The sequence below is a fragment of the Asterias amurensis genome, chromosome 3, assembly GCF_032118995.1.
Source record: "Asterias amurensis chromosome 3, ASM3211899v1".
In the NCBI taxonomy this organism is placed as follows: domain Eukaryota; kingdom Metazoa; phylum Echinodermata; class Asteroidea; order Forcipulatida; family Asteriidae; genus Asterias; species Asterias amurensis.
Window position 1 is genome coordinate 20,505,032 of NC_092650.1, and position 24,316 is coordinate 20,529,347.

The 24,316-nt window shown below is 39.6% G+C and overlaps 1 protein-coding gene across 1 annotated transcript; it reads left to right on the forward strand.

Moving 5' to 3' along the window:
* The first annotated feature begins 126 nt into the window (after positions 1-126).
* LOC139935276 (gamma-tubulin complex component 2-like) lies at positions 127-21,186 on the forward strand. Its single transcript, XM_071929789.1, has 20 exons — positions 127-202; positions 2,973-3,070; positions 4,066-4,233; positions 5,346-5,508; positions 6,218-6,320; positions 6,627-6,793; positions 8,173-8,400; positions 9,554-9,753; positions 10,877-10,991; positions 11,757-11,931; positions 13,063-13,213; positions 13,924-14,103; positions 14,766-14,839; positions 15,143-15,249; positions 16,332-16,402; positions 17,771-17,945; positions 18,704-18,847; positions 19,129-19,245; positions 19,852-20,101; positions 20,718-21,186. Exons 2-20 carry the CDS (start codon positions 3,018-3,020, stop codon positions 20,810-20,812), a joined length of 2,736 nt encoding a protein of 911 aa, XP_071785890.1. The 5' UTR covers positions 127-202; positions 2,973-3,017; the 3' UTR covers positions 20,813-21,186.
* The last annotated feature ends 3,130 nt before the right edge of the window (positions 21,187-24,316 follow it).

Sequence of the window (24,316 nt, forward strand, 5' to 3'; positions counted from 1 at the left end):
GACTTCAATTTGCTGTTAAATGATTTTTAAAATAAAGATAATATTTGCCTTTATACAATTTGTTAATATCGAAAGAGTACTGTTTACACGCATGCGTACATTATTTTTTTCTGGACAGATCATATAAAAAATATGGCGCGCTCATTCGACTGCCTGGACACAACAGAAACATAACTTGCTGTAAATTACACTACACCATCAGGTTAGTGGATCAGCTTTGCTTTCGATAAATATTGAACAGTAACACAACATACGGCCATCATTAAAATTAATCAAGGGAAAAACGGCATCTTTCTTTACAATTTAAATGCACTTCGCCACTTTGCACTTGTCATTTTGCTCTGCTCTGCATGCCAGATGCACACGGACACGGTGCACACTGCCACTGCACTGGCCACACACTGCCGCACTGCAAAGCAATAATTTTATGAGTATGACATTTGATTGAGTCACAAACAAAAGTGCATTTGTTATTGAATAGCTATTAAAATTATGCTAACTTCCTAACTAGTATAAATGGACTAGTATAGTTTAGTAGTAAGTAAGCATTAAGGTTTATCGCAAATAGGAAAATATCAAGAGAGGGCGCTGTTGAACCTACATAAAGGTATAAGCTTTGCGTGCGCAAGTCGTACAAACTGCATAGTAACCGCCCCATATTCCTTCCCACAATGTAGTGCGTTTCTGAATAGCGATAAACCTTATGGCAAGACACAAACTCAAAACTGTCCCGACAGGAAACTAACCAGGCAACCCGTTTTTTTTTACTATACTAAAGACTTGAGTACACACATGTATATATTTTTTTTACAAGTACACAAAAACACAATAAAAAACAAGCAACAATGAACAAGTTAACAATGTTGAATTACACAACTAACAACCTAACAGCTGTTACAATACAACACAATAATCATTTGTTGGTGGTTCGTGTTGTTTGGTTGTGCTTAATTTCTTTTTGGGGGCTCAAGTAAGTACAAAGTAGCTTTATTATTTATTCATAAATACCTCAGACAGTTTCGCTATTCCTATTGGTGGAGAGCACGTCATGTGGGTGTGTAAAAATAAACCTTTGTTTATGACCGGTAAAAAGTGTTAATTCATGGGCGTGACACGTGAGCTTGCACCTGTTCTTATAAGACAGTTTCTTCATTCCTATTGGTCGAGAGCAACGGCTGAAACAGAAAATGGTTGCTGTGCGTGTGAGCGTGAGACAGAGCCCAAATGCGTGAGTCTCACGCCTAATGCGTGAGACTTGGTAGGTCTGCAATTCAAATGAGACACTACACAACCATACACACATAAATGGGAAACTACACAACCATACACAATTAACGGGTAACTACACAACCATACACATGTCAAAGAGAAACTACACAACCATACACAAGTCAATGGGCAATTACACAACCATACACCAGTCAATGGGAAACTACACAACCATACACACTCAATGTGACACTTCACAACCATACACAATTAACGGGTAACACAACCATACACAAGTCAATGGGAAACTACACAACCATACACAAGTCAATGGGAAGCTACACAACCATACACAAGTCAGTAGGACACTTTACAACCATACACATGTCAATGGGAAACTACACAACCATACACAAGTCAATGGGAAACTACACAACCATACACAAGTCAGTAGGACACTTTACAACCATACACATGTCAATGGGAAACTACACAACCATACACAAGTCAATGGGAAATTACACAACCATACACCAGTCAATGGGAAACTACACAACCATACACACTCAATTTGACACTTCACAACCATACACAATTAACGGGTAACACAACCATACACAAGTCAATGGGAAACTACACAACCATACACAAGTCAATGGGAAGCTACACAACCATACACAAGTCAGTTGGACACTTTACAACCATACACATGTCAATGGGAAACTACACAACCATACACAAGTCAATGGGAAACTACACAACCATACACAAGTCAGTAGGACACTTTACAACCATACACATGTCAATGGGAAACTACACAACCATACACAAGTCAATGGGAAACTACACAACCATACACAAGTCAATGGGAAACTACACAACCATACGCGCACAGCATTCCTTTATAGGATTTGTTTACCCGAGGCGGAGGGCCTTACCATTTCATAGCTGGAGGGGTGTTGTGTTGAAAGAAATCATTGAATAATTATAATTTTTGCATTTATTTTACTTTTTGACCAAAAGTGTTGATGTTTTTTGACCGAAAAAGGTATTTATGAATGGGAATCAAAGTGTGTTGAATCGGTTTTCAACTAGTGGTTTAAACCCGCCGAGGCCTGGTTCTTGATAATTTACCTCGACTTCGTCTCGGTAAAATTATCAAGAATCAAGCCTCATTGGGATTAAACCACTAGTTGAAAACCTCTTCACTACACATTGATTCCCTTAGTTAAATAAATCATTCAAATTCAAGGGGCTCTATCCTCCTCAAGTGTGAATGGGATTAGTTGCGATAACGTAACCCTCCTCCCGACGGCCGGAAGGCCTGGCGGCCGTCAGGAGGAGGGTTACGTTATCGCAACTAGAATGGAATATGAGGTAAAAGCTTAAAGAACTAGTTGACAATAATTTATAAATAATGTTGTTTATTTGTTAATTAAAGCTTTGCTCTGGCGAGGGTCAAAGACCTGAGCTTGGGTCTTCAACCCTCGCCAGGTTCTAGAAATCTGGACCTGGTATCTGGCCTTATTCATGGAATCACGAGCCTTGAACAGATGTACAGGCGAAGCCAGTGATAGGTCTTTGTTTGACCACTGTGAGGGCGCTGTTTAGGCTTGCGTTGTAACGTCATGCAAGGGTAGTTGCGATAACATAAGCCATCCGTCGGGAGGAGGGTTTACGTTATCGCAACTATAACTAATGCAAAGCATGCAAAGGGTCTGTTAATAAAACGTTTGATTTTGTTTTTGTCAATCTCTGTCAAGGTCCAACCTTTCATTGTCAGATGATTCTATAAAAAGGACTTCAACATGAGTGAGTTCCGTGTGCATCACCAAGTCAGTGAACTCATCAAGATTCTGGGGTATGGTTTTTTCCATTGTTGTTTACACTACATATATAAGAAGGACTACATCCCTTTTCACACCACTCTATTCCTCAGGGGCAACCCCGGGGGCTAAATGGCCAGCCCTTTCATTTACTAGGATCACTTTACCCTGGATCTACCCTGGTAGATGGGCGCACCCAGGAAGTGTCGTGGCAGAGCAGTTAAGAGCACTGCCACTGAACTCAAGCTCTGAACTGTTAAGGGGAGTGTGGTTTCGGGAGTCGTGATACTTGTGTCCTTTTAAGCAAAACACTTAACCACTGCTTTGTCCTTCAGATGGGACGTAAAGCTGTAGGTCCTGTGTGTTATAACAACTATCAACACACGTAAAAAAAAATCAGTACACACTTATCTTATCGCAAAGAGAAGGGGTTCACCCCGGTGTGTCTGGCAGTGCGACTATCTTCAATTATGAAGGCTGCACTAGAAAGGAAGAAGAATAGCCACCCATGTTCTGGAGTAGAGGTATTTATACATATAAGCGGTAAAAGCCTTGCTTGGGTATTTTCTTGAAACCTGCAACCGGAACCCATGGATTAGGAACCTAGATGAGGACAGGGTGAAAGTGTGCCGGGGTAACGAAGGGGAAAACAATTTCCGGGGCCTTCCCCTAGGGCTGTATTCCATTGGGATAAAAGATGTAGTGTGAAAAGGGCTAGTATTTGTAACACTTATTCATTGTAAGATAAAACCCTTCTCTGTGGCTGAACTCTAACACTCCCTTTGCTGTTACCTTTGTTTGTTATTCTTAGAAAACAGAAACAAAGTGTGCCTATGGAGGGGGAAATTTAAAGCCCCTGATTCTGGACTGTTCCATATCGAGAGATAGAGCTGAGCATTCTGTATTTTCTTTCTTTTTACAGTAGTGGTTATATGGGTCATTCAAATTTACTTTGCATTTCATTATTGTTTATGACTCGAGTATAAAAACGGTAAACCATCTTTTTGTTTTTACTTTCCACCCAATGTAGTCTGCATGGTGTGGATGGCCCCGAGCTGTATGTAGACCTACTTGTGAAGAACCGCACACCGTATGTGACCACCCAGGTGTCTGCACATAGCGCTAAGCGCAAGATTGCTGAGTTCTCTCAGACCCCGGTGGATTTCCTCCAGAAATATGATGAGCTGAAGTCAAAAAAGTGAGTAACCGAAATGTGCGAAATATCTAGTGTACAGTTTTGTATGGAGGATAAGCACCTTTTTTATTGTTGGCAAAGTTGGCTAGCAAGGAAAGGGACTCAGGCCTGGAAATACGGCACACACTGCTATTATAAAAATAATAATAATATCGAAGTCTTATATAGCGCACATATCTACCAAACAAGGTACTCAAGGCGCTGAGTATATACAAACTTTCAGAAAGATAGGTAAAAATTGCAGTGATGAATTTTGAGACCCAATTATTATATCTCTGTGTTGCCCTGTGCTCGGGTTGTGGTGCCCTTTGCAAAGTTCCGATACAAAGTTACATTTTCCTCATAGAAGTGTCCCTTGCTAGAGGAAAAATTGCTGTGCCCCTTCAATATTACATTTTAGGGCCCGATGAGCTGTCTGGATAAGTGACAGATAGTAAACATTAATAAGCTGCTAGGGGGGGGGGGACTTTTCAATAATTTTATCAAATACAAATCCTCCCCCAAATTAGTACTCTTGGTGGACGCGTGGGATTGTAGATAATTAATACACACACACAGTTCAAAGGGGCTGCCATACTGCAAACAAAAAATCATTTTATTCACTATCCCTGGGAATGCAGATTATGGTGTGACCTATCACATTAGATGTATGTAAACTACTACTAAACTTTAATAAGCTGAGTGCAGCCAAGTGTGGCCAAAACCAAAATTCTCACACCCTTAAATTGTCAGAGTTTAGTTGATTCAACAGAACTATTAGAAGCTGACCTTTACTGACATATGAGCGGTGGCACTAAAAGGTTATCTGGTTCCAACGGACCGTTCCGGCTTTCTACTAAGCTCCGCCCACCGCGCACGTGAGCAAGACACGTGCACGAGCACTCCCAATGACATTCTGCACGAATCTGCCGCGCGTGCCAAATATACGCGCACGCATGACCGAGTTTGTCCGACCACAATCATTGCTGTGATTGGTCAAATGGGTGAACGCGCACAGTTTGAATGACAGGCCGGATCGGTTCATTGTCTCAGTGGCTTTTTCCCCGACCATATTTAGAAGGATTTTGATGTGCGATTGTTCTCAAGTCAAACGTTGAGTATGCTTTAACCAACAGTGTCAGAGACTTGGATGCCTTTGTCTACCTGTTGTCCAAGTTATCTGAGGACAAAGACACAGTAGACGTACTACAACACAATGCCCAGGCTTTGCAAATGGCAATGGACAAGGCTGTACTGCCGGCATCTGGCTCCAAAATGTCTGAACAAGAAGTTTCAGAGGTAACGCTGTCTTTCTTTTTTAGGATAAAATCTCCTTCACCTATTTTTTGTTCAGTATTCCTTTGGAAGTGTTACTCTGAATTTATTGAATGAACATTTCATGCCTGTGTTCGTTATTTAGAGAGTTGTATTCGTAGTAAATATAATCTGTTGACTTTTCCCTATATTATAACAACTACCTAAAAAGTCATACAAGAGAATTAAATCTTAGTCACCTAAATTTATCACTGGGTAAGTTTGAAAACAATAATTTAGGGTATAACAAGTAAAATTCTACTTAGGTTGGACTTGAACCTGCAACCTCCGGATAAACATGCAGGCACTCTACCAGCTGAGCTATCTATAGCCCAATATTGTTAGTCTCTCTACTTTGTCAACTATATCTTTGTTTGAGGGGATATGTAACTACCATTTAGCCAGGGATAACACACACGTTTAAGATACAACCTAGGTAGTGACAGCAGAGGCATCACCCTAAGGGGTTGTTGCAAATTTTGAGCAATACACCATACAAGAGATCGCCAACATACGGCTATGTTTAATCAGATGTTGCAGGCTCTAGTCAATTTTTCTTTGGTCAACCCCAAAACTATCTAACAAGTTACATGTATATCCGTACTGTTCATTAATGCTGATGCTGTAAGCTTCTAATTTAGTTTTGAAAAAAAAAAAAAAAAAAAACGTGAAAGCTTGTTTTATGTCTTTGTAGCTTCGGAACCAGCTTTTAACTTTAGCGAGCAGTGGAGCTACCACCAGTCAAGCATCTGAAGTCTTCAAGAAAATGATGAGGGAAAAACAATCCAGGAAAAATTGTAAGCAACACTAGGATGTGTTTAAGATATCACTATATTGTTTTTCATACAATCATACTGTCAGTAACGCTTCTCAGATTATGTATTCCTTTTATTGGTTATTCTTCCTGTAGAGACATGCTCTGGGGATATTTAACGTCAAATTGTTAAATTTGTATACATGTGTGTACATCTACATTCATATAGGATTAAAACGATGGACCGATTCCAAATACCAAATGTATACTTTGCCTGAGCTAAGTATCTCTGTGTTTTTAAAGGCTAAAAAAGAAACCATTGCTTCAAGTTTTGCATTTCCATTTTCAGTATCTCTCAAGTTGCCGGAGCTGTCTGCCTGGGTGTTTGAGAGGCCAAACCTATCGGGAGACTTTGTGACGAGTCCTGGAGCCTCGGAGCCTGGTGTGGCCCTCGGGACTCTACCTCTAGGAGTGCAGGAAATGGCCATTGTTCAGGATCTCCTCATGGTCATGACGGTGAGTTGATGGACTTGTAATTCATTGTGATGTATAGGATTGACTTCATTTATAGCGCTCAGGTCCATCACTTAAAGGAACACGTTGCCTTGGATCGGTCGAGTTGGTCTTTGAAAAGCCTTTGTAACCAGTTTTTATAAAATGCATATGGGTAGAAAGCTGTTGTAAAAGTAGAATACAATGATCCACACAAACATGCCTCGAAATTGCGTGGTTTTCCTTTTACCTCGTCGACTAAACACGTCGGCCATTTATGGGGGTCAAAATTTTGACTCCCATAAATGGCCGACCATGTTAGTTCGCACAGTAGAAGGAAAACCACGCAATTTCGAGGCAAACTTGTGTGGATCATTGTATTCTACTTTTAAAACATCTTTCCAACCATATGCATTTTATAAAAAACGGTTACAAACGCTTTTGTTTTGACCAACTCGTCCGATCCAAGGCAACGTGTTCCTTTAAGAAACTGCAACCTGTAGGCTGGCTGGCCGAAGGCTACAGAGAACCCCGCCTCAAGTTTTTGCTGGGCACTGTGTTTGCCACTCGGAGATTGTTGCTTGCCTAACCATCCTGTGGGGAGCCCGCACAAGGCGAGGCTTCTTGTGGGAGAAGATGTCTTTCCTTCGGAGACACCCTGAAACAAGACATCGGCTTGGCCAGCGCTGAGGGACTAGGCTCCTGCGTGTTGGGTTGAAACATCTGGACAAATATCACTAGGATGGCTTGGCGCTTGACTTGAAGATGATGAGGTCCCTCACTAAGTGATGCTCATGGCACTCCAACATTAATCCCCCTGGTCACTGGGCCATTTGTTTGTTTGTTTTGTTTGTTTGTTTGTTTTTTATTTTTTCAAATATCACAATAAATAATCATGAAACATACAAGAAATAAGAACAACAAGTGATAAGAGGAGGGCACCAGGAAAAAGTCTGGGCTTATACAGAGCCTGGACCCTTTAATTCATTCCTTAAACCATCTCAACTCCCTGGGCAGTATACAACCTGTGCTACCAAATATGTAGCGCACTAAACTAAATCGATCACAAGAACCATCTCTGCCCTCACAGGTACCCACTTAAACCCCTGGGTGAAGAGAAGCAATTATATTAAAGTATCTTGCTTAAGTGTCATGAACGGGATTCAAAGCCACACTCCGGTGACTGGGTTGGTTTTTAAAAAGTTTAAGATTTTGTATTAATTCCAGGACAATTCCATCTTTGGTCATTTACTCTTATTAACAATCGTGTTTCACTACTTCAGAGAAGTTCACACTTGGTGCTACCACAAACCTCACCTAATTATATTCCCAACATGCAAAGTTTCAAACCCTACTCTGTCAAAGTTTAAGCAAATTAATTTCTTAAATTGTTTCTGTTTTAGGGGACAGAGGGAAAGTATATTCTGCTTCGCCCACCCACTGACCAATCGTCAGGCCGCACATTCATCATCGACCAATCACTGGACATCTCTTTGCGGGAAGTAGCCAATCGCATTTTACCTGTATGTACTATGTACTCTTCCGTGGTACGATTTATTGAGGACAAATCTTCTTTTGAGTATGGCGTGGTGAACCATGCCTTGTGTGGAGCTATGAAGACCCTTATAAAGGTAAGTTCTGTCTTAATGGCACTGCACACTTTTGATAATTACTCAAAAAAATTATTAGCATAACAAACTTACTTGGTAACGAGCAATGGAGAGCTGTTGATAGTATAAAACATTTTTGTGAGAAACAAATCCCTCAAGAGAGAAAGTAATTTCCCCTTCAAATAATAACAGACTTGAGGCCTAGAGCATTTTTTAGGCTTCTGAAAGCACACAAAGTTGTGCAAACAGGGTTTTTTTTCTCAATATTCTCTTGCAACTTTGATGATTAATTGAGTCCAAACTGTCATAGATTTGTTATTTTATACATATATGCTGAATACACCAAGTGCGAATACTGGTCTTTGACAATTACCAAAGGTGTCCAGGGGTGGATTTCACAAAGGTAGTCCTAACTTAGGACTAGTCCTAGGCAATGCTAAATAGGGATAGATAGGAGTAGGACCAGTCCTAAGTTAGGATGACTGAGTTACTGGTCCTAACTTAGGACCAGTCCTATCTCTTAGCATTGCTTAGGACTAGTCCTAAGTTAGGACTACCTTTGTGAAATCCACCCCAGTGCCTTTAAAGGGAAGATAAGCATTTGGCAATCACTCTCAATCACTCAGAACTTGACTTTTGAGAATCATTTCACTTCAAAGTAATGTATTTATTTTCCTCTAGTAAGGGTCACTTCTATGTGAAAAATATAAATTTGTACTGAAACCTTGCAAAGGGCACCACAGCAAAAGCACAGGGCACCGCTGCTGTGCGTGCCCTGGGTAATAATTCGAGGCTTGTTATCATTTTTCATTAATCCCTGTAACAATCGTCTCCTGACGATGACTAGAGCAAGCTAGTCGAAATGTTGAGACCTATTCAGAATTGACTCTAGTTCTTTACGATCCTATAAGCCAAAGTAGCAGTCCAGTCTATTTTCTATACCATCCGGCCTGGTAATAGTTAAAAAGCAGGACAGTTCTTTTCAGAACTGAGAAGTCTCCCGAACCTCCGATTATCTACTCCGCGGCAGTAGAATAAAGCAAGACAGTTCCCTAAGAACAACTCTACCTGGCAAGTAGATACACACATGGTGTAACCGCAAACCAAATATATATTGATACCTCACCATGCAATGCCTCAAATCCTATAAGTGTAACAATGTTCTTCATTGTAGGAGTACTACATTCTCACAGCACAGCTTGAGCACCAGTTCCGACAGGGCCAACTCCCGCTGCAGCGATTCTGGTTCTACATCCAGCCCTGCAAGCAGACTATGGAGATCCTCTCCTCGATAGCACTATCCATAGACCGAGGGGCATCAACAGGGGGCGCTGTTCTCAGCTTACTGCACGAGAGGACGGTCACCATGATCGGGTGAGAGAATTTCTGTCCATGCTCGGTATCAAACTAGGGAGGAGATGTCCAGGGTCAAGTTTGCGCAACGCTCATTTGTGGACTAGGGGCTCATATCAACTGGTAGTCATGCTCAAAAACATTATGTAAGGTACCAGGCCCCAATTTCATAGAGCTGCCTAAGCAGAAAAAGTAGCTAAGCATAAACAAATCACGCTTATCAGTATAAGGTTACCAGGCAAAATCACATGTGACACGCACCATTTCTGACTGGTATCCTGCTAGTTGTTTACTAAGCACACAATTTGTAAGCACATTTTTCGGCTTGGGCAGCTCTATGAGATTGGGCCCAGGCAGTTGATAAAGTTCTTGTGCAAATAAATGGCCAATTGCCATGCTGTCCAAGATTCATTCTTAGGCCACATAAAAAAAAATTGTTGATCTTCACCACCCGATCGTTCAAAACCCCCGACCCCATTTTTTAAAATTTTATTTTATTTTTATTTTTATTTATTTTTTATCATAAAAAACAACCTTTTCAGCTGATATTTGTTTCAAAATGTACAGGTTTGAAAAGATATTTAAAGAAGGTTTTTATTCATGTTGGCTCTCTGCCTCAAAGTCTAAGAGATACACATGACATTTCTCACTTCCAAAACTCCCTTAAAACACATCTTTTCAAACTAGCCTTTGAGCACATTTGAGATTTTCTTTTATTGACCTGGACCTGCGCTTTTGAAAGTTTTTACAGAGATAGTGCGCCTTACAAATGCTGTGTTTATAATTATTATTATTGGCAAAGCAAGAACAATTCTTCAAATATTTACTTGGGCTACACTATGCTTAGTTGTTTGAAAAAGTTTACAGAAAATGTCATCTAGGAGTTAAATTTTGTTTGACAAAACTATTGAAAAAAAACCCTCTGTTTTATAGTGACTGTGATGATTTCTTTATTCTTGATTTCATATTTGTCATGTCAACAAAACTTTATAAAAAAATATATAAAAAAAGTTGAAAAAAATCCCTCCCTCCCCCAGCCGCAAAAAAATAAGGACGATCAACAATTTTTTGTTTATGTGGCCTTACAATTTGTACAGTCCTTTCTGTGCTGTTTCAAGACTGTCACTTTGTTTCTTCTGTATAGAGACACCAGGGCGCAGAACCTATGCCTGTTCCTCACTCAGTCCGCATGTGCACCCTACTTTGAAGTCTTAGAGAAGTGGATCTACAAGGGAATTATCAAAGACCCATACTGCGAGGTACGTATACTCCCACTATCTCTACCCCATTAATAATAATAATAATAACTAACATTTATAAGGTTCACAGTATCTGAAGACCATTCAAAGGCCCTGGTTGCTAGCAAGTCCCTGTGGTGGTTGATTGAACGACAGATTGAAAAGATAAGTTTTGAGGTTTCGTTTGAATGTTGTCAGATCAGGTGTAGAGGCAGGGTTGTAGGGTGTTATGGTAAGGGGCATTCATGAATTCAAGTTTTGGTGGTTAAAGACACTGGACACTATTGGTAATCGTCAAAGACCAGTCTTCTCACTTGGTGTATCTCAACATATGCATAAAACAACCCAACCTGTGAAAAATCTGAGCTCAATTGGTCGTCAAAGTTGCGAGATAATAGTGAAAGAAAAACACCCTCATGACACTTGTTGAGCGTGATGCTCAAATAAATGGGTAACTGCACGGGTAGCTCACAGGAGCTCAGGGCTGTATACTCCCCATGGAGCTGAGAAAGATTAAAGTAATTTTATTGGCTCAATGACAAGGGCCTAATATCAAAAATTTGCTTAGCATGAAATTTCTTCCTTGATAAAATCAGGGTTACCAACTAAATTGTTGTGCTTATCAGCTCTATGAAATTGGGTCCAGGGCAGTAAAGTCCCTTGAGACATTATTGTCAAATGCGCTTTAAAAGAACTAGTTATCATTATTCTTATTGTTGAATTCTTAGCTGCTAGTACTGCAACGATTTAACAAAACTTACATTTTTATTTTTTTATCTTTCCCAGTTCATGATAGAGGAGCACGAAGCATACCGCAAGGAGAAACTACAGCAGGAATACAACGATGCCTACTGGGAGCAGCACTACACCGTCTGCCGAGACAGGATACCGGTCTTCCTGGAGAATGTCGCCGATAAAATACTACGGACCGGCAAATACCTCAACGTCATCAGGGAGTGTGGTGAGAACATCCTTATGTTTGTCTATTTGTTTGTTTGTTTGTCTGCCTGTTTAGACGATCTTTCCCTCTAGGGAAGTCACTCGAAGTCCTGACTGATTTCCTACCCTCTGCCCAGGCAGTAGTTAATAAGCAGGACAGTTCTAGGTGGTCTCCGAAAATTCGAAATCGACTCCGCAGCAGTAGAACAAAAAAGCAAGGCAATTTCTCAAAGAGCAAATCTGTCCAGCAAAGTAGATATTATACACATGGTGTTCAATACCGGGACAAAATATTTTATTTATTTTTTACATTTTAAATAAGAGATTGCCTTACATCACGGCAACTTCAATTTTGGGTGTGCACTTAATCTTCTACCAAGTGCACGTTGCCACCTATTCCTGAAACCAGGTTACCCCCATCACAGTCCAAAAGAATGTAGGCATGGGTATCATCCATTAGGGTACTTATCCATTATTCATGAGGGTATTTATCCATTCAAACATTTTTTTAAACTTTCATGTTTGTTTGTAGCTGCTGGGCACCTCTGATAAAACAGTGTTTCACTGAGAGGTCTTTCCCAGGGTTAATTAGAATAAATAAATGAAATAATTAAATAGAACAGAATGTACTACGTAGGATTTGAAACTTTGCATGGTGGAGATAAGATATAGAAGAGTTTGCGGTAACACCATGTAATAATCTCTCTAAATGAGTTGGGGTGGTTCTGAAAAGAACCGTTGGTTTAACTCGACGTTTCGATCAGTATGCTCTGATCGTCTTCTGGAGAATGCTGGACTCTGACGCTGCATGCTGCTTAAGTACTGGGCGGCGGATTAGCTTGGTGATGCACGAAGGCGGGAAGTTGGACACGATGATGCGTGGTGAAACCTGCTGTGGAGCCTTGGGTAGTGTGTGGGGGGTATACTACCTTCCCACCTTTTATGAAGCAATTATGGGTATAAAAGTGCCTCGCTCAAGGGCGCAAGTGTTACGACCGGATTTCAAACCCATACCCTAAGGCTGACAACACCAGAGCTTGGGTCCAGTGGCCTAGACCGCTCAGTCACGACATGCCAAAATACATAGTGTTGAAGTGTTTGACATTGTTCATAGCATGCATTATTGAGGTGAGTTGTTTTTGCTTCTGTCAAGGTCGTGACCCCAAGTGCCCCCAAGCTGAAGAGATACTTTACACATTGAAGGAGCGTCAGTATGTAGATCATATTGAACATGCCTATCAGTACGCTAGCAAGGTATTACTGGATCACATCATGGAGGACAGAGACCTCATGCCAAGGCTCAGGTAAATGGGAAATAATTGATCTCTGGGCCAAATTTAATAAAGCTGCTCAAGCAGAAAATACTGCTTAAAGAATTCCTGGTTAGCAAATAATGAGCGGGACGCCAGTCACAAATTGTACGTGTGACATGGGCCCAATTTCATAGAGCTGCTAAGCACAAAAATTTGCTTAGCATGAAATTTCTTCCTTGATAAAAACGGGTTTGCCAACCAAATTTCCATGTGATTTTCAGGATAAGCAAACAAAAGCTGAATACCAGTAACAAGCACTATGTAACAAATGGAAATTTGGTGTTTTATCGGGGAAGAAATTTCGTGCTTAGCAAATTTTTGTGCTAAGCAGCTCTATGAAATTGGGCCCTGGTATTTTAGCTTGTAATCTTATTCTGTTTGCTCATCCACATGCAAGACATCAAGTCCACTGAAGTCAACCATGGCCCAATTTCGTGGCTCTGCTTACCGCTGAGTTCTGCACTCGCGATCACAAACCTCCGATTTTCTGCGCTATGTGGGTAAGGGAAGAACGTCTAGCAGCGTGGAGTATGCAAGTGCGAACAAGAACAAAACCACTGCTAACCTGTGCAATTCGCTTGTCGTTGTAAGCGTGAAATTACCTGCTTCTGTTAACCTGATTCTTTACTTACTGTAAGCAGAGCCATGAAGTTGGACCAGGATCCATCTAAAGGGCTTCTTGTTTCTCTGAATCTGACTAGGTCCATCAAGAGATATTTTCTGCTAGAGCAAGGAGACTTCTTTGTCCATCTGATGGACATAACGACCGAGGAATTGAAGAAACAAGTGGATGAGATCATCCCAAGCCGGCTGGAATCACTCCTGGAGCTTGCTGTCCGTACCAGCCAGGCCAACTCTGATGCCTTCAAAGATGACTTGAGGTAAGATAAGGTTTCTGTGATTTACAAACATGTAGCTGTGATCAGTGCCAACTTTGGGGGTGAAACCACAAAACTGCGGGGCTCATGGTTAAAAATGTCGCTAGACCAAGCCCCCAGGCCAGTTTTAATCTCTCCTGGAGCTTGCTGTTTGCACCAGCTAGGCCAACTCTGATGCCTTCAATGATCATGACTTGAGGTAATGATAATCTGAAGGTTGTGTGTGATTTAGGACCATACTATGATGTACTGCCTCGTAAAATGCTGGAAGATCAGTAAAACTTGTATTGTTTAACTGTTGTTGTCATTGGCAGTTTGATTTTACTTTGATCCAATAGGGCCTACGTTTTGTTTAATCTGCGTGCTGCTTCAATTTTGCTTGTATTTTTTGTATTTTTTTTGTATTTTCCCTTACACTGATGTGTATTGAACACTGTATACTCGGTACTTTCTCAACCTGTGAAAACGAACACCAGTCATACCACTTGGATGGAATTTAAGCAAATTACCTCTGCATTGCTAAACCACTAAATCATGGGTGCCTCTTGCTTTTGCAGTGAAGCCTTTTGGAAACTTTCATCAGAAATTTGCATTGTCCTTCGCCTTGCTTTGGATTCCGATCAAAGTTATAGGTCTAATAATGGATATCTTTTGTGCCTTTGCAGGGTGGAGCTGCTTCCATATGATCTCATCACACAGCTCCTCAGAATTCTCTCCATTGAATCGAGAGTTGAGAAATGTAAGTAGGTATTTTGTTTTATCGAGAAATAATCAAGCACAAACAAACATATCCATTTATAGCAAACAGAAGAGCAGAGGATTAAGGGAGGGCTGGAAAAATATGATTTGTAATAAAATATTTTCCCGCTTTTTCCTGGATCCTTCCCTTAACCCTTTTCCCCTCTTGTTTCTGTAAAAGGATATGTATTTGTTCGTAGTGTTGTTTTATGCATCTGGATCGAAAGCTAAGGCCATCTACCCTACTCATTATTAGTAATATAATGGTATATTCCAATTTTTTTCTCTTTTTTTTTTTTCGCAGCTATCATTCAGGAGATTGACCCAACAGAGATCCACATTTCATGCTTGGAAGCTTTTTCCTTTGACTACGTTGTCAGGTGGCCGGAATCTCTCATTCTCAGCAGAAAGGTAGGATTCTGCTAGAGCTTTTTTTAGAGCAGTAAAAACATTGCTAAGCAAAAATGAACCTGTCACAAACAATGTGTGTGACATGGGACTGATTTCACAAAGCAGTAGGGCTAGTCGGAACTTAGGACTAATCGTAGGAGATATTAAAAACTTAAGGCTAGTCCTAGACTAGTCTTAACTCTTTGTGAAATCCACCCCTGCAGCCGATTTCATGAACCTTATGCTAATGCGTAAGTCAACTTGTGCAATGTTTATGGCGCAGGTTGCTCCATAAACGTTGCACAAGTGGACTTAACAAGTTGCGTAAAGTTTCGTGAAATCCCCCCCTGGTCTTTTGGCTGGTAACCTCATTAATAAGGGAAAGCTCCATTAAAGAATTTCTGAGTTTGACCACAACAACTTACAGCGCATCCAGTCACTCCTAACTCTTCCAGACGTTGAACCTTTCAAGCACTTAGTTCAATAATCTGGTTCAGTGCGACTCCAAATCCGGTATTTTGCTGTCCATCAGGTGGAATTATTTATTAAAAAAGCTATGTACAGATTGATCATATTGATTTACAGCTGATTTTAAAATTGTTTCCACACTTTTGACTTACAGGGAAGGTGCATTATTGGTAATTGTCAAAGACCAGTGTTCTCACTTGGTGTATCTCAACATATGCATTAAATAACAAACTTGTGAAAATTTGAGCTTGATTGGTCATCGGAGTTGGGAGAAAATGATGAAAGTAAAAACACCCTTGTTGGCAAATTTATGTGCTTTCAGATAGGAATAAAAGACTTCTAGCCAGAAGTCTTTTGTTATTTTAGTGAGAAATTACCTCTATTTCAAAATCTATTCTACTTCAGAGGGAGCCGTTTCTCACAATGTTTTATGATATCAACAGCTCTCCAATGCTCGTTACCAAGTCAGTTTTTAAGTTAGTATTTGTTTTGAGTAAATACCAAACGTGTACCTTCCCTTTAAGCTAATGCTTTATTATGAACAATTTTATTCATTTATTCTCCAAAAAGTGAATGAAGTCTAATCAATCAAAAGCATTTCAGTTGATCAATCTTTACATTTCCATCTGTTTTAGGCATTAACACGATACCAAATGCTGTTCCGACACTTGTTTTACTGCAAGCACGTCGAGAGAATACTATGCAAGTGAGTATTTATATACACTATATTTAGTTTCATTGTAAACATTCCCTTCCTTGCTGGATGTAGAAAATATCCAAAAGAGAGTCTGTGAAATTATCATGGGCAAAGATTACACTACCTATGAAGAGGTGCTTGCAACCCTCAACCTAGAAACCCTTGAGGAACGAAGGAAGCAGCTGTGCCTGAGCTTCTTCAAATCCTTGCTTTCTTCTGAGCAACTCTGCAACTGGGTCCCACCACTTAGGAAAAATATTCACCACAGGAACTTGAGAAACTCAGATGAAATCTCACTACCAGTTTGCAAAACCAAACGGTACCAAAATAGTCTGATTATGTATATGACCAGTTTATGGAACAAAACCCAATTTTAAACCAATAATAATATTTTTCTATATTTTTACCACATCCAGCCATTATGATCACTTTTTAATGTTGTAAATACAACTACAATCAATGGCCTGCTTTTTTTGAGTGATGTTCTGATTTTAATTGGTTTTGTTTTGCTTGTTTTTCGTGATTATAACATTTTCAATTCTTGTCTGTTGTTTTGTTGTATTGTAACACCATTTTTTAATAAAAGTAATTCAATTTCAATGTGCAATTTCAATGTGTAAATTTAGGCGAGTGGCTTAAATATTTCATATATTGTTTTATTTTTATTACCAATTTGCCTTCTATTCAATTTCAAATTTTAAATTTATGTAAAATTGTTGTAATTCAGACTTTGTGCTGTGAGGACAGTTTTTTAATAAACCATTTTATCTCTCTATCTATCTATCTATCAATCTTTTCTGTAAAAGCTTTCTCTGGTTTGTAATAGTGTCTAAAATAATATTATGACATCGGTATTGTTGCAGAAACATAGATACTATGGTAACATGGGAAACATTGGAAAATGTAAATTCAGGACATGATTGTTCTGACCTTTTTGTTTGAGCTGAAGTAGGTCAAATCTTGCTGCCATTTGCGTCCGCTAACTGTGGTACGAGCCATTTCTGGCAGCTATGGTCCTTAAGGGGTTAAATAAACTGTACTTGGAGTGGATTTAGGGCCAAAGGTTATGGGTCATTCCATGCCAACTTACCAAGATTTTGCTAATTTCAGTTTTTATAAAGGCCGATGCCTTGATATCCAAATGGCCTGTGCTACTTTGATACTAGATTCTAGTTGGTCTGAATTTTGTTGGGGCTCATATTTCAAAAATGTGAAGGAGTAGGATTCTAAAAAGGTTGTGTATCTTCATGCTACCCATAGCGGATTGTTTTTGAAAAACAGTTTATAAAATCTGAGACGCCGATTTGGCACAAAATGACTCTTATATCGTTGTGAGAGACTACCGTACACAGATAACTGTCATTATCCCTCCCACAGTCTATGGGTCCTGAACAAGGCTGCTAAGAAGTACACACTACACTCATCCAAGTGGTACGCAGCAGCCTTTGCGCTTCGGCAACGCATGCTCCATCTAGTGCAGAACCTCCAGTACTATATGATGTTTGAGGTGGTGGAGCCAAACTGGCAGATCATGGAGACCAAACTCAGACAGGTACCTGTTTACTGTTTCTTTAAAGACACTGGACACTATTGGTAATTGTCAAAGACCAGTCTTCTCACTTGCTGTATCTGAACAAATGCATAAAATATAAAACCTGTGAAAATTTGAGCTCAATCGGTCATCGAAGTTGCCAAATAATAATAACAGAAAAAACACCCTTGTCACACAAAGTTGCTTGACTTTGAGACCTCAAATTCTAAATCTGAGGTTTAAAAATCAAATTTATGAAAATTACTTCTTTCTCGAAAACTACGTCACTTCATCAGAGGGAGCCATTTCTCACAATGTTTTGTACCATCAACCCTCCCAAATCCTCGTAACCAAGTAGGTTTTTACGCTAATAATTATTTTGAGTAATTACCAATAGTGTCCACTGCCTTTAAGAAGTTTTGTTTGTATGTCTAGGTAATCTTCCCGTCATAATTACCTTGCATAATTTTGTGCCAGTTTTCTTTCTGGTTTTCTCTTTTGGCTTATGTTATTTACTTGCTTCATTGTTTTGTGCATGTATTTTGTCCATGCTCTTTCTGTATTTTATTCAAATTAGTTAATTAATTAATTCAATCAATCAAAATAAATTACATGATCAACTTTATTGATATTCTTTTTTTTTTTTTTTTTTTTACACACTTGTTTTCGCCCCCAAAACAATTAAATATTTAAGTACAGTTTTAATGTAGTCTTTCTAAAATGGTGCACAATTTGTACTCCTATTAATTACTCTCTGTTTGTGGTTCTCTATCATCCAGATATCCAACATTGATGATGTGTTGGACATTCACACTGACTTCTTAGACAAATGTCTAAAAGACTGCATGCTGACCAACCCAGAGTTATTGAAGATCGTCAGTAAACTCATGCTCGTGTGTGTCACATTCGCCAATTGCATCCAGGTAAGGTATACCATATAAAATCACTATAGCTTTTTTTTTTTCCTGGGGTTTAAAAGTTGCCTGTGGATTTTCTTACAGAAATCAAGAAAGTACTTAACATACTGTGTTTAATACACATCAGTATCAGGTTAAAAATGTATATTATGTTCTTTAACCTCATAACTTGCAACTGGTTTATATTGTTTACCCTGATGCAAAACTAACATCTATCAGACAGTAAAACTCATTGTTTTACTTTTGCAAATAAATGCTAAAAATCGCCTTTTCTTCTACATGTTCAGAGAATGACGGAGACGATGAACGTAGAGGGAGAGGCTAGCTTCTTGGTGGATACTACAGACCCTAAAGGCAAGGACAAGGATAAGACAGAGTCTAAGAAATGGAAAGCTGCTACCAAGGTACTGTAACACTGTACCACTTTATTTTGGGAAAGAGACTAATGGCCGAGCGGTCAAGCGCGCACACCGGACTTGAGCTCTGGTGTTTCTGGTCAGCTGAGTTCTAGTTCGAGTCTTGCTCATGACACTATAGTCCTTAACCAAGACACTTGAACGTCATTGCAAGATGAAGAGAAGCAATAAGCCATAGTTACGTATGTTGTGTAATGCACATAAAATAACCCAGTGCACTTATCACTAGAGAAGGTGTTCGCCCCAGCATTCCTGGCAGTGGCTGCTGAATGCGCCGCAGCACCTTGTAAAAACCTTCCAGTTTGCTCTGTGACTCGATCTCATAGATCATAAAAACTTCAAAACCTCTTAAAAAGAGTCTCTTTTTGTGCAAGCGCCTTGAGCACATTATTGGTGGATATGTAGAAATAAGTTGTAGGAGGGTTGACATTCATTTCAAACTGGCAAAGTTCAGCTATCATTCAAAATTATAGCGGATGATATTGAAAGGTCAGTATGATGGTTAAATAAAACACATTGATTAAGTGAGTTTTTAGCAAATGGCGTTCAAACCATTGTCCATTCTGTCAACCTCTCTGTCATTCCACAACTCAGGTCGCTTCAGAGCACGTGGACCAATTAATCGGTAGCGAGGAGTTCGCCAGCACCATCGGCAACTTTGACAGCAACTTCTCCACTCTGCTGGTGAGCCTGCTGGACCAGCTGAGCCTGTTCAGCACGACGGACTGCGAACACAACATGACCAACATCATACACAGACTGGACTTCAACGGGTTCTATACAGAGGGGTTGGAGAAACTCGCCGCTGAGCGACGGAGTCGAGAGCTGGAAGAGCAGGAACTAGGTGAGTTTACAAAAACTCATTTCAGAAACTCTTTTTTAAATCTTAAAGACACTGGACTTTATTTGTCAAAGATATGTTTTTTCAAATGGTGTTTCCCAATATATGCATAAAATAACAAATTTGGCTCAATTGGTCATCGGATTTGCAAGAGAATAATGAAAGAAAAAAAACAATTGTTGCATTACTTTTTGTGCTTTCAGATTTACAATAAAAGGCTTCAGCTCCAGAGATCTTTTTACTTTTAGCACGTCCGGTTGCTCTTAACTGTTTCAGATGTCAAACTTTTCTTGCAATAACAAATCTGTGAGCATTTTGGCTCAATTGGTCAGCGGATTTGCAAGAGAATACTGTAAGAAAAAACACAATTGTTGCATTACTTTTTGTGCTTTCAGATTAACAATAAAAGGCTTCAGCTCCACAGATCTTTGTACTTGTAGCACGTCCGGTTGCTCTTAACTGTTTCAGACGTCAAACTTTTCTTGTATTAAATTCAAAATTTGGTTCAGCGCGACTGTGGAGCGCCTGTCTGAAACGGGTGTTTTTAACAAGTAATTTAACAAGCAATTGTTCTTAAAGATGCGGACATAAATAAATTTCATGTTTTCTGAACCATCAGGTGCCTCTGGAAGTTCTCTAACAAGTGTGTCAAGTCTGTCATCTAAAGGAAAGTCTGGCGCATCTAGCTTGAGACCTGGCAGTAGGGATCCTTGATGGAGTGAAGTCTTGGTGATACTTAAAATTTCTATGCAACTGCAACCCTGAATAAGACTGACGAAAAGACTATATGTTCATGTAGGTCAGCCCTTTTACTCTAAACAATTTTCCTACTTTTTTCAAGGACGAAAATATAACATGCCTGCATTTATACAATTCTTGCAACGTTGAATGCTGCATGCTAAGTTCTTACGATTTTGTCAACATCAGAGTCAGTACTTGTGTAAATATGTAAATTATCCTATCAGAAAAGTCCATACGTTCCTGGTACAGGAGAAACTTCAAAGATGTAAAAAGTTATTATATTAGTAATTCACTATTTGCTTAAAGGAACACGTTGCCTTGGATCGGACGAGTTGGTCTATAAAAAGCGTTTGAAACCGTTTGTTATGAAATGTATATGGTTAGAAAGATGTTTTAAAAGTAGAATATAATGATCCACACAAGTATCTCTCACCATTGCACGGTTTTCTTTTTACATCGCGAACTATCACGGTCGGCCATTTATGGGGGTCAAAATTTTGACTCCCATAAATGGCCGACCGTGTTATTGGACGAGGTAAAAAGAAAACCACGCAATTTCGAGGCTTATTTGTGTAGATCATTGTATTCTACTTTTACATCATCTTTTTAACCATATGCATTTTATAATAAACGGTCCAAAAACGACCAACTCGACCGATCCAAGGCAACGTGTTCCTTTAATTTTGCTTTTGCTGGTTCAGTTAAGTGCCATTTTGCTCATATTTTATGCATTTCAAGTGAAAAATACCATTCTGTGCACAATAATGTAGTTTATATTTGCTATTTTCATTTTGCAATCGATCTTGCCCAAAGTTTCAGAAATATTTTCTAGAAGAGCACTGAAACTAGATCATTAAACTTGGGTCCAATTTTGTAGAGCTGCTTTAGCAGAAACTTTGCTTAACAATTCTGCTAAGCGAAAATGAGCAATGTTGTGCTTTAGTGTAATAACACTACTATGTCATCTATAGCCCCATTCACACGAGAGCAAATTAGCAAGGTTCCCTTGCTATTGTAGCATGGTTGTAAGATTTTAGAAAATGCACTTCGTGTGAAAGGACAATATTTTTTGGGAGTGTCCAGGGTCCACTGTCAAATCTTGTCCAACATTGCTACATTTTGTTGGAGGTCCGGACCTACGACAAAATTTTACACTAGCGGAAGTTTTGACCAAGGACGTGGGCTACATCATCGTGTGAAAGGAATCCTTGTTTATTGAACGACGTCCTAGGTGAAAATGCCCATACAGCGCATGCTATTGTGAGTGCTATCTTGTCCAACTAAGGTGATCAGGATTACCAATGCGTCATATCACTCTCATGTCGCACAAGGGTTGTTAGTTTTTAACGTTGCAGTGGGAAAGCTCACAAAATCAGTCACACACGGTGATAACAAATAAACAATCCATGCTCGTAAATTTTGTACTAAGGGACCCTGCTACATTTTGGCCGTGTGAAAAGGGCTTATGTGGTTTTCATATATCTATGCTCTATAGCCCACATATCATACAAGCTAGAGTAATATCCTTTACAACATTATCCCTGTCTACCAGGAATTCTTAGACCATTCCTGTATAACTTTCTCAACGCCCTGTGGAATATACAACCCCAAGCTGCTGACATTAGCACTAAGGGGTTAATAAAATGCAGTACTATCTCGGCCCTCTCAGGTTCCCATTCATCCACCTGGGTGATGAGAAGCAATTATGGTTAAGTGCCTTGCTCAAGAACAAAAGTGCGTGACTGGGATTTTAACCCACACTCTGGGGATTCAGCAATCAGAACTTGGGTCCGATGCTCGACACGCCAAAAGAAGCAAGCTTGCATATCTGATCTTTCTTATTGCACACTCGTCCTCCTCCCCCACCCCGCAACACTTTCCTTGTCTGCATTATATTAGCCAGTATGCCATGTGTACCAGATCCAGCTCATCGCCTTATGTATTAAGTCCGCTAGAGGAGTGTTTGACATTTTTTGTGCGTGTGAATAAATCCAGCTTTAAGCTGTGACAGAAATGGAATTGCTTTTTGGCATCTGTGTATCTTTCCTCACCTTTGACCCCAGTGTATCAACAGAAGCTGTATCCGAATCGGTGACTGCTATATAGCCACGACTGTTAAGGTGGTCCCTTAGTTAATTATGACACTGCAATCCAGCTGGAGCTGTAGCCATAGGTGTAGCCATAGCACCATTATAATCCTCCTACTTAAGTCTGATTTTCAATTTTTTTTTTTTATCCCTTAGGAAAATTTTAAAGCTCCTATGTCTATGAAGTCTTTGAAAGCCTACACCGCATGTGTACAAACATGTAGGTCAGGCCTCGTACTCGATAACATTTCTCTCTTTTTTTTTCTCAAGCAACCAAAAAACATGTTTGGTAAATGAACGTGTTTTAACAAATTCATATCATCTATTAAAGGGTACAAGTAGGCGCTGACGACCTTGTTTGCGTTGGCCATGCAGTGGGGAGTATAGAGCATTATGTTAGGTGGCTCATTGGTTTCTGTAGGACGTGTCCAACCCATATGAGTTGTCGTTTTTGGATGGTCTGAGTTAATGCAGTTTGGTGGCTGATGTTGTACAACGTGGTGTTGGTAACCCTGTCGAGACGTTTTATTTCAGAGGCAGTTTGTGTGCCCGTAGCTGTTGAGATATGCAACATGGGATTGGAACAAACACTGGGTTCAATTTCCGTACACGATCCCTTTGATATGGGCCAGCTGTGGATGTTGTTGTAACAAGATGCTAGATGAATAATAACAATATGTTAGATAGTAATGGCCACGAGTTGATAAAACAGATGTCTATATGGTAAAATGAAAATGAGAAGCGAAAGAGAAGACATGTTTAATCAGAGAGAAAAAAGGTACAATGTCTAGCCTTGATTGAACCTTAATATATAATCTCTGTTAATCAATGACTATTGCATCCACGCCTACCCCTTGTTGGAGTGGTACAAACAAGTGTAAAATAATTATCTGAAAGAGCACAAGTCTTGCTTTCAAGTAGAAGAATATGGGTTTCATATTAACAGTTAATCTTTTAAGATGAGTTGTAAGAAATTCTTGTTCTGTGGCAAGGACTTAAAAATATAATGTGTTTCTTAAAGGTAATGTACACGCTTGGTAATTACTCAAAACACATATTAACTTAAAAACTGACTTGGTAACAAGCATTGGAAAGATGTTGATAATATAGAACATTGTGGGAATTGAAACGACTCCCTCTGAAGTAACGTAGTTTTTGAGAGAGAGGTCATTTCTCACTAAAATAATAAAAGACTTCTAGCTAGAAGTCTTTTATTCTAATATCTGAAAGCACACAATTTTGTCCAACGGGGGTGTTTTTTCTTTCATCGTTTTCTTGCAACTTTGATGACCATTTGAGCCCAAATTTTCACAGGCTTGTTATCTTATGGTTATGATGGGATACACCTAATGAGAAGACTGGTCTTTGACAATTACCAAACTTGTACCTT

Bases quoted from the DNA above. Each gene is read 5' to 3' on its own strand.
- LOC139935276 (XM_071929789.1), top strand. From the start codon at position 3,018: ATGAGTGAGTTCCGTGTGCATCACCAAGTCAGTGAACTCATCAAGATT. The intron at 6,794-8,172 runs GTGAGTTGATGG...TTTCTGTTTTAG, and splicing joins ATCTCCTCATGGTCATGACG to GGGACAGAGGGAAAGTATAT. The intron at 9,754-10,876 runs GTGAGAGAATTT...TCTTCTGTATAG, and splicing joins AGGACGGTCACCATGATCGG to AGACACCAGGGCGCAGAACC.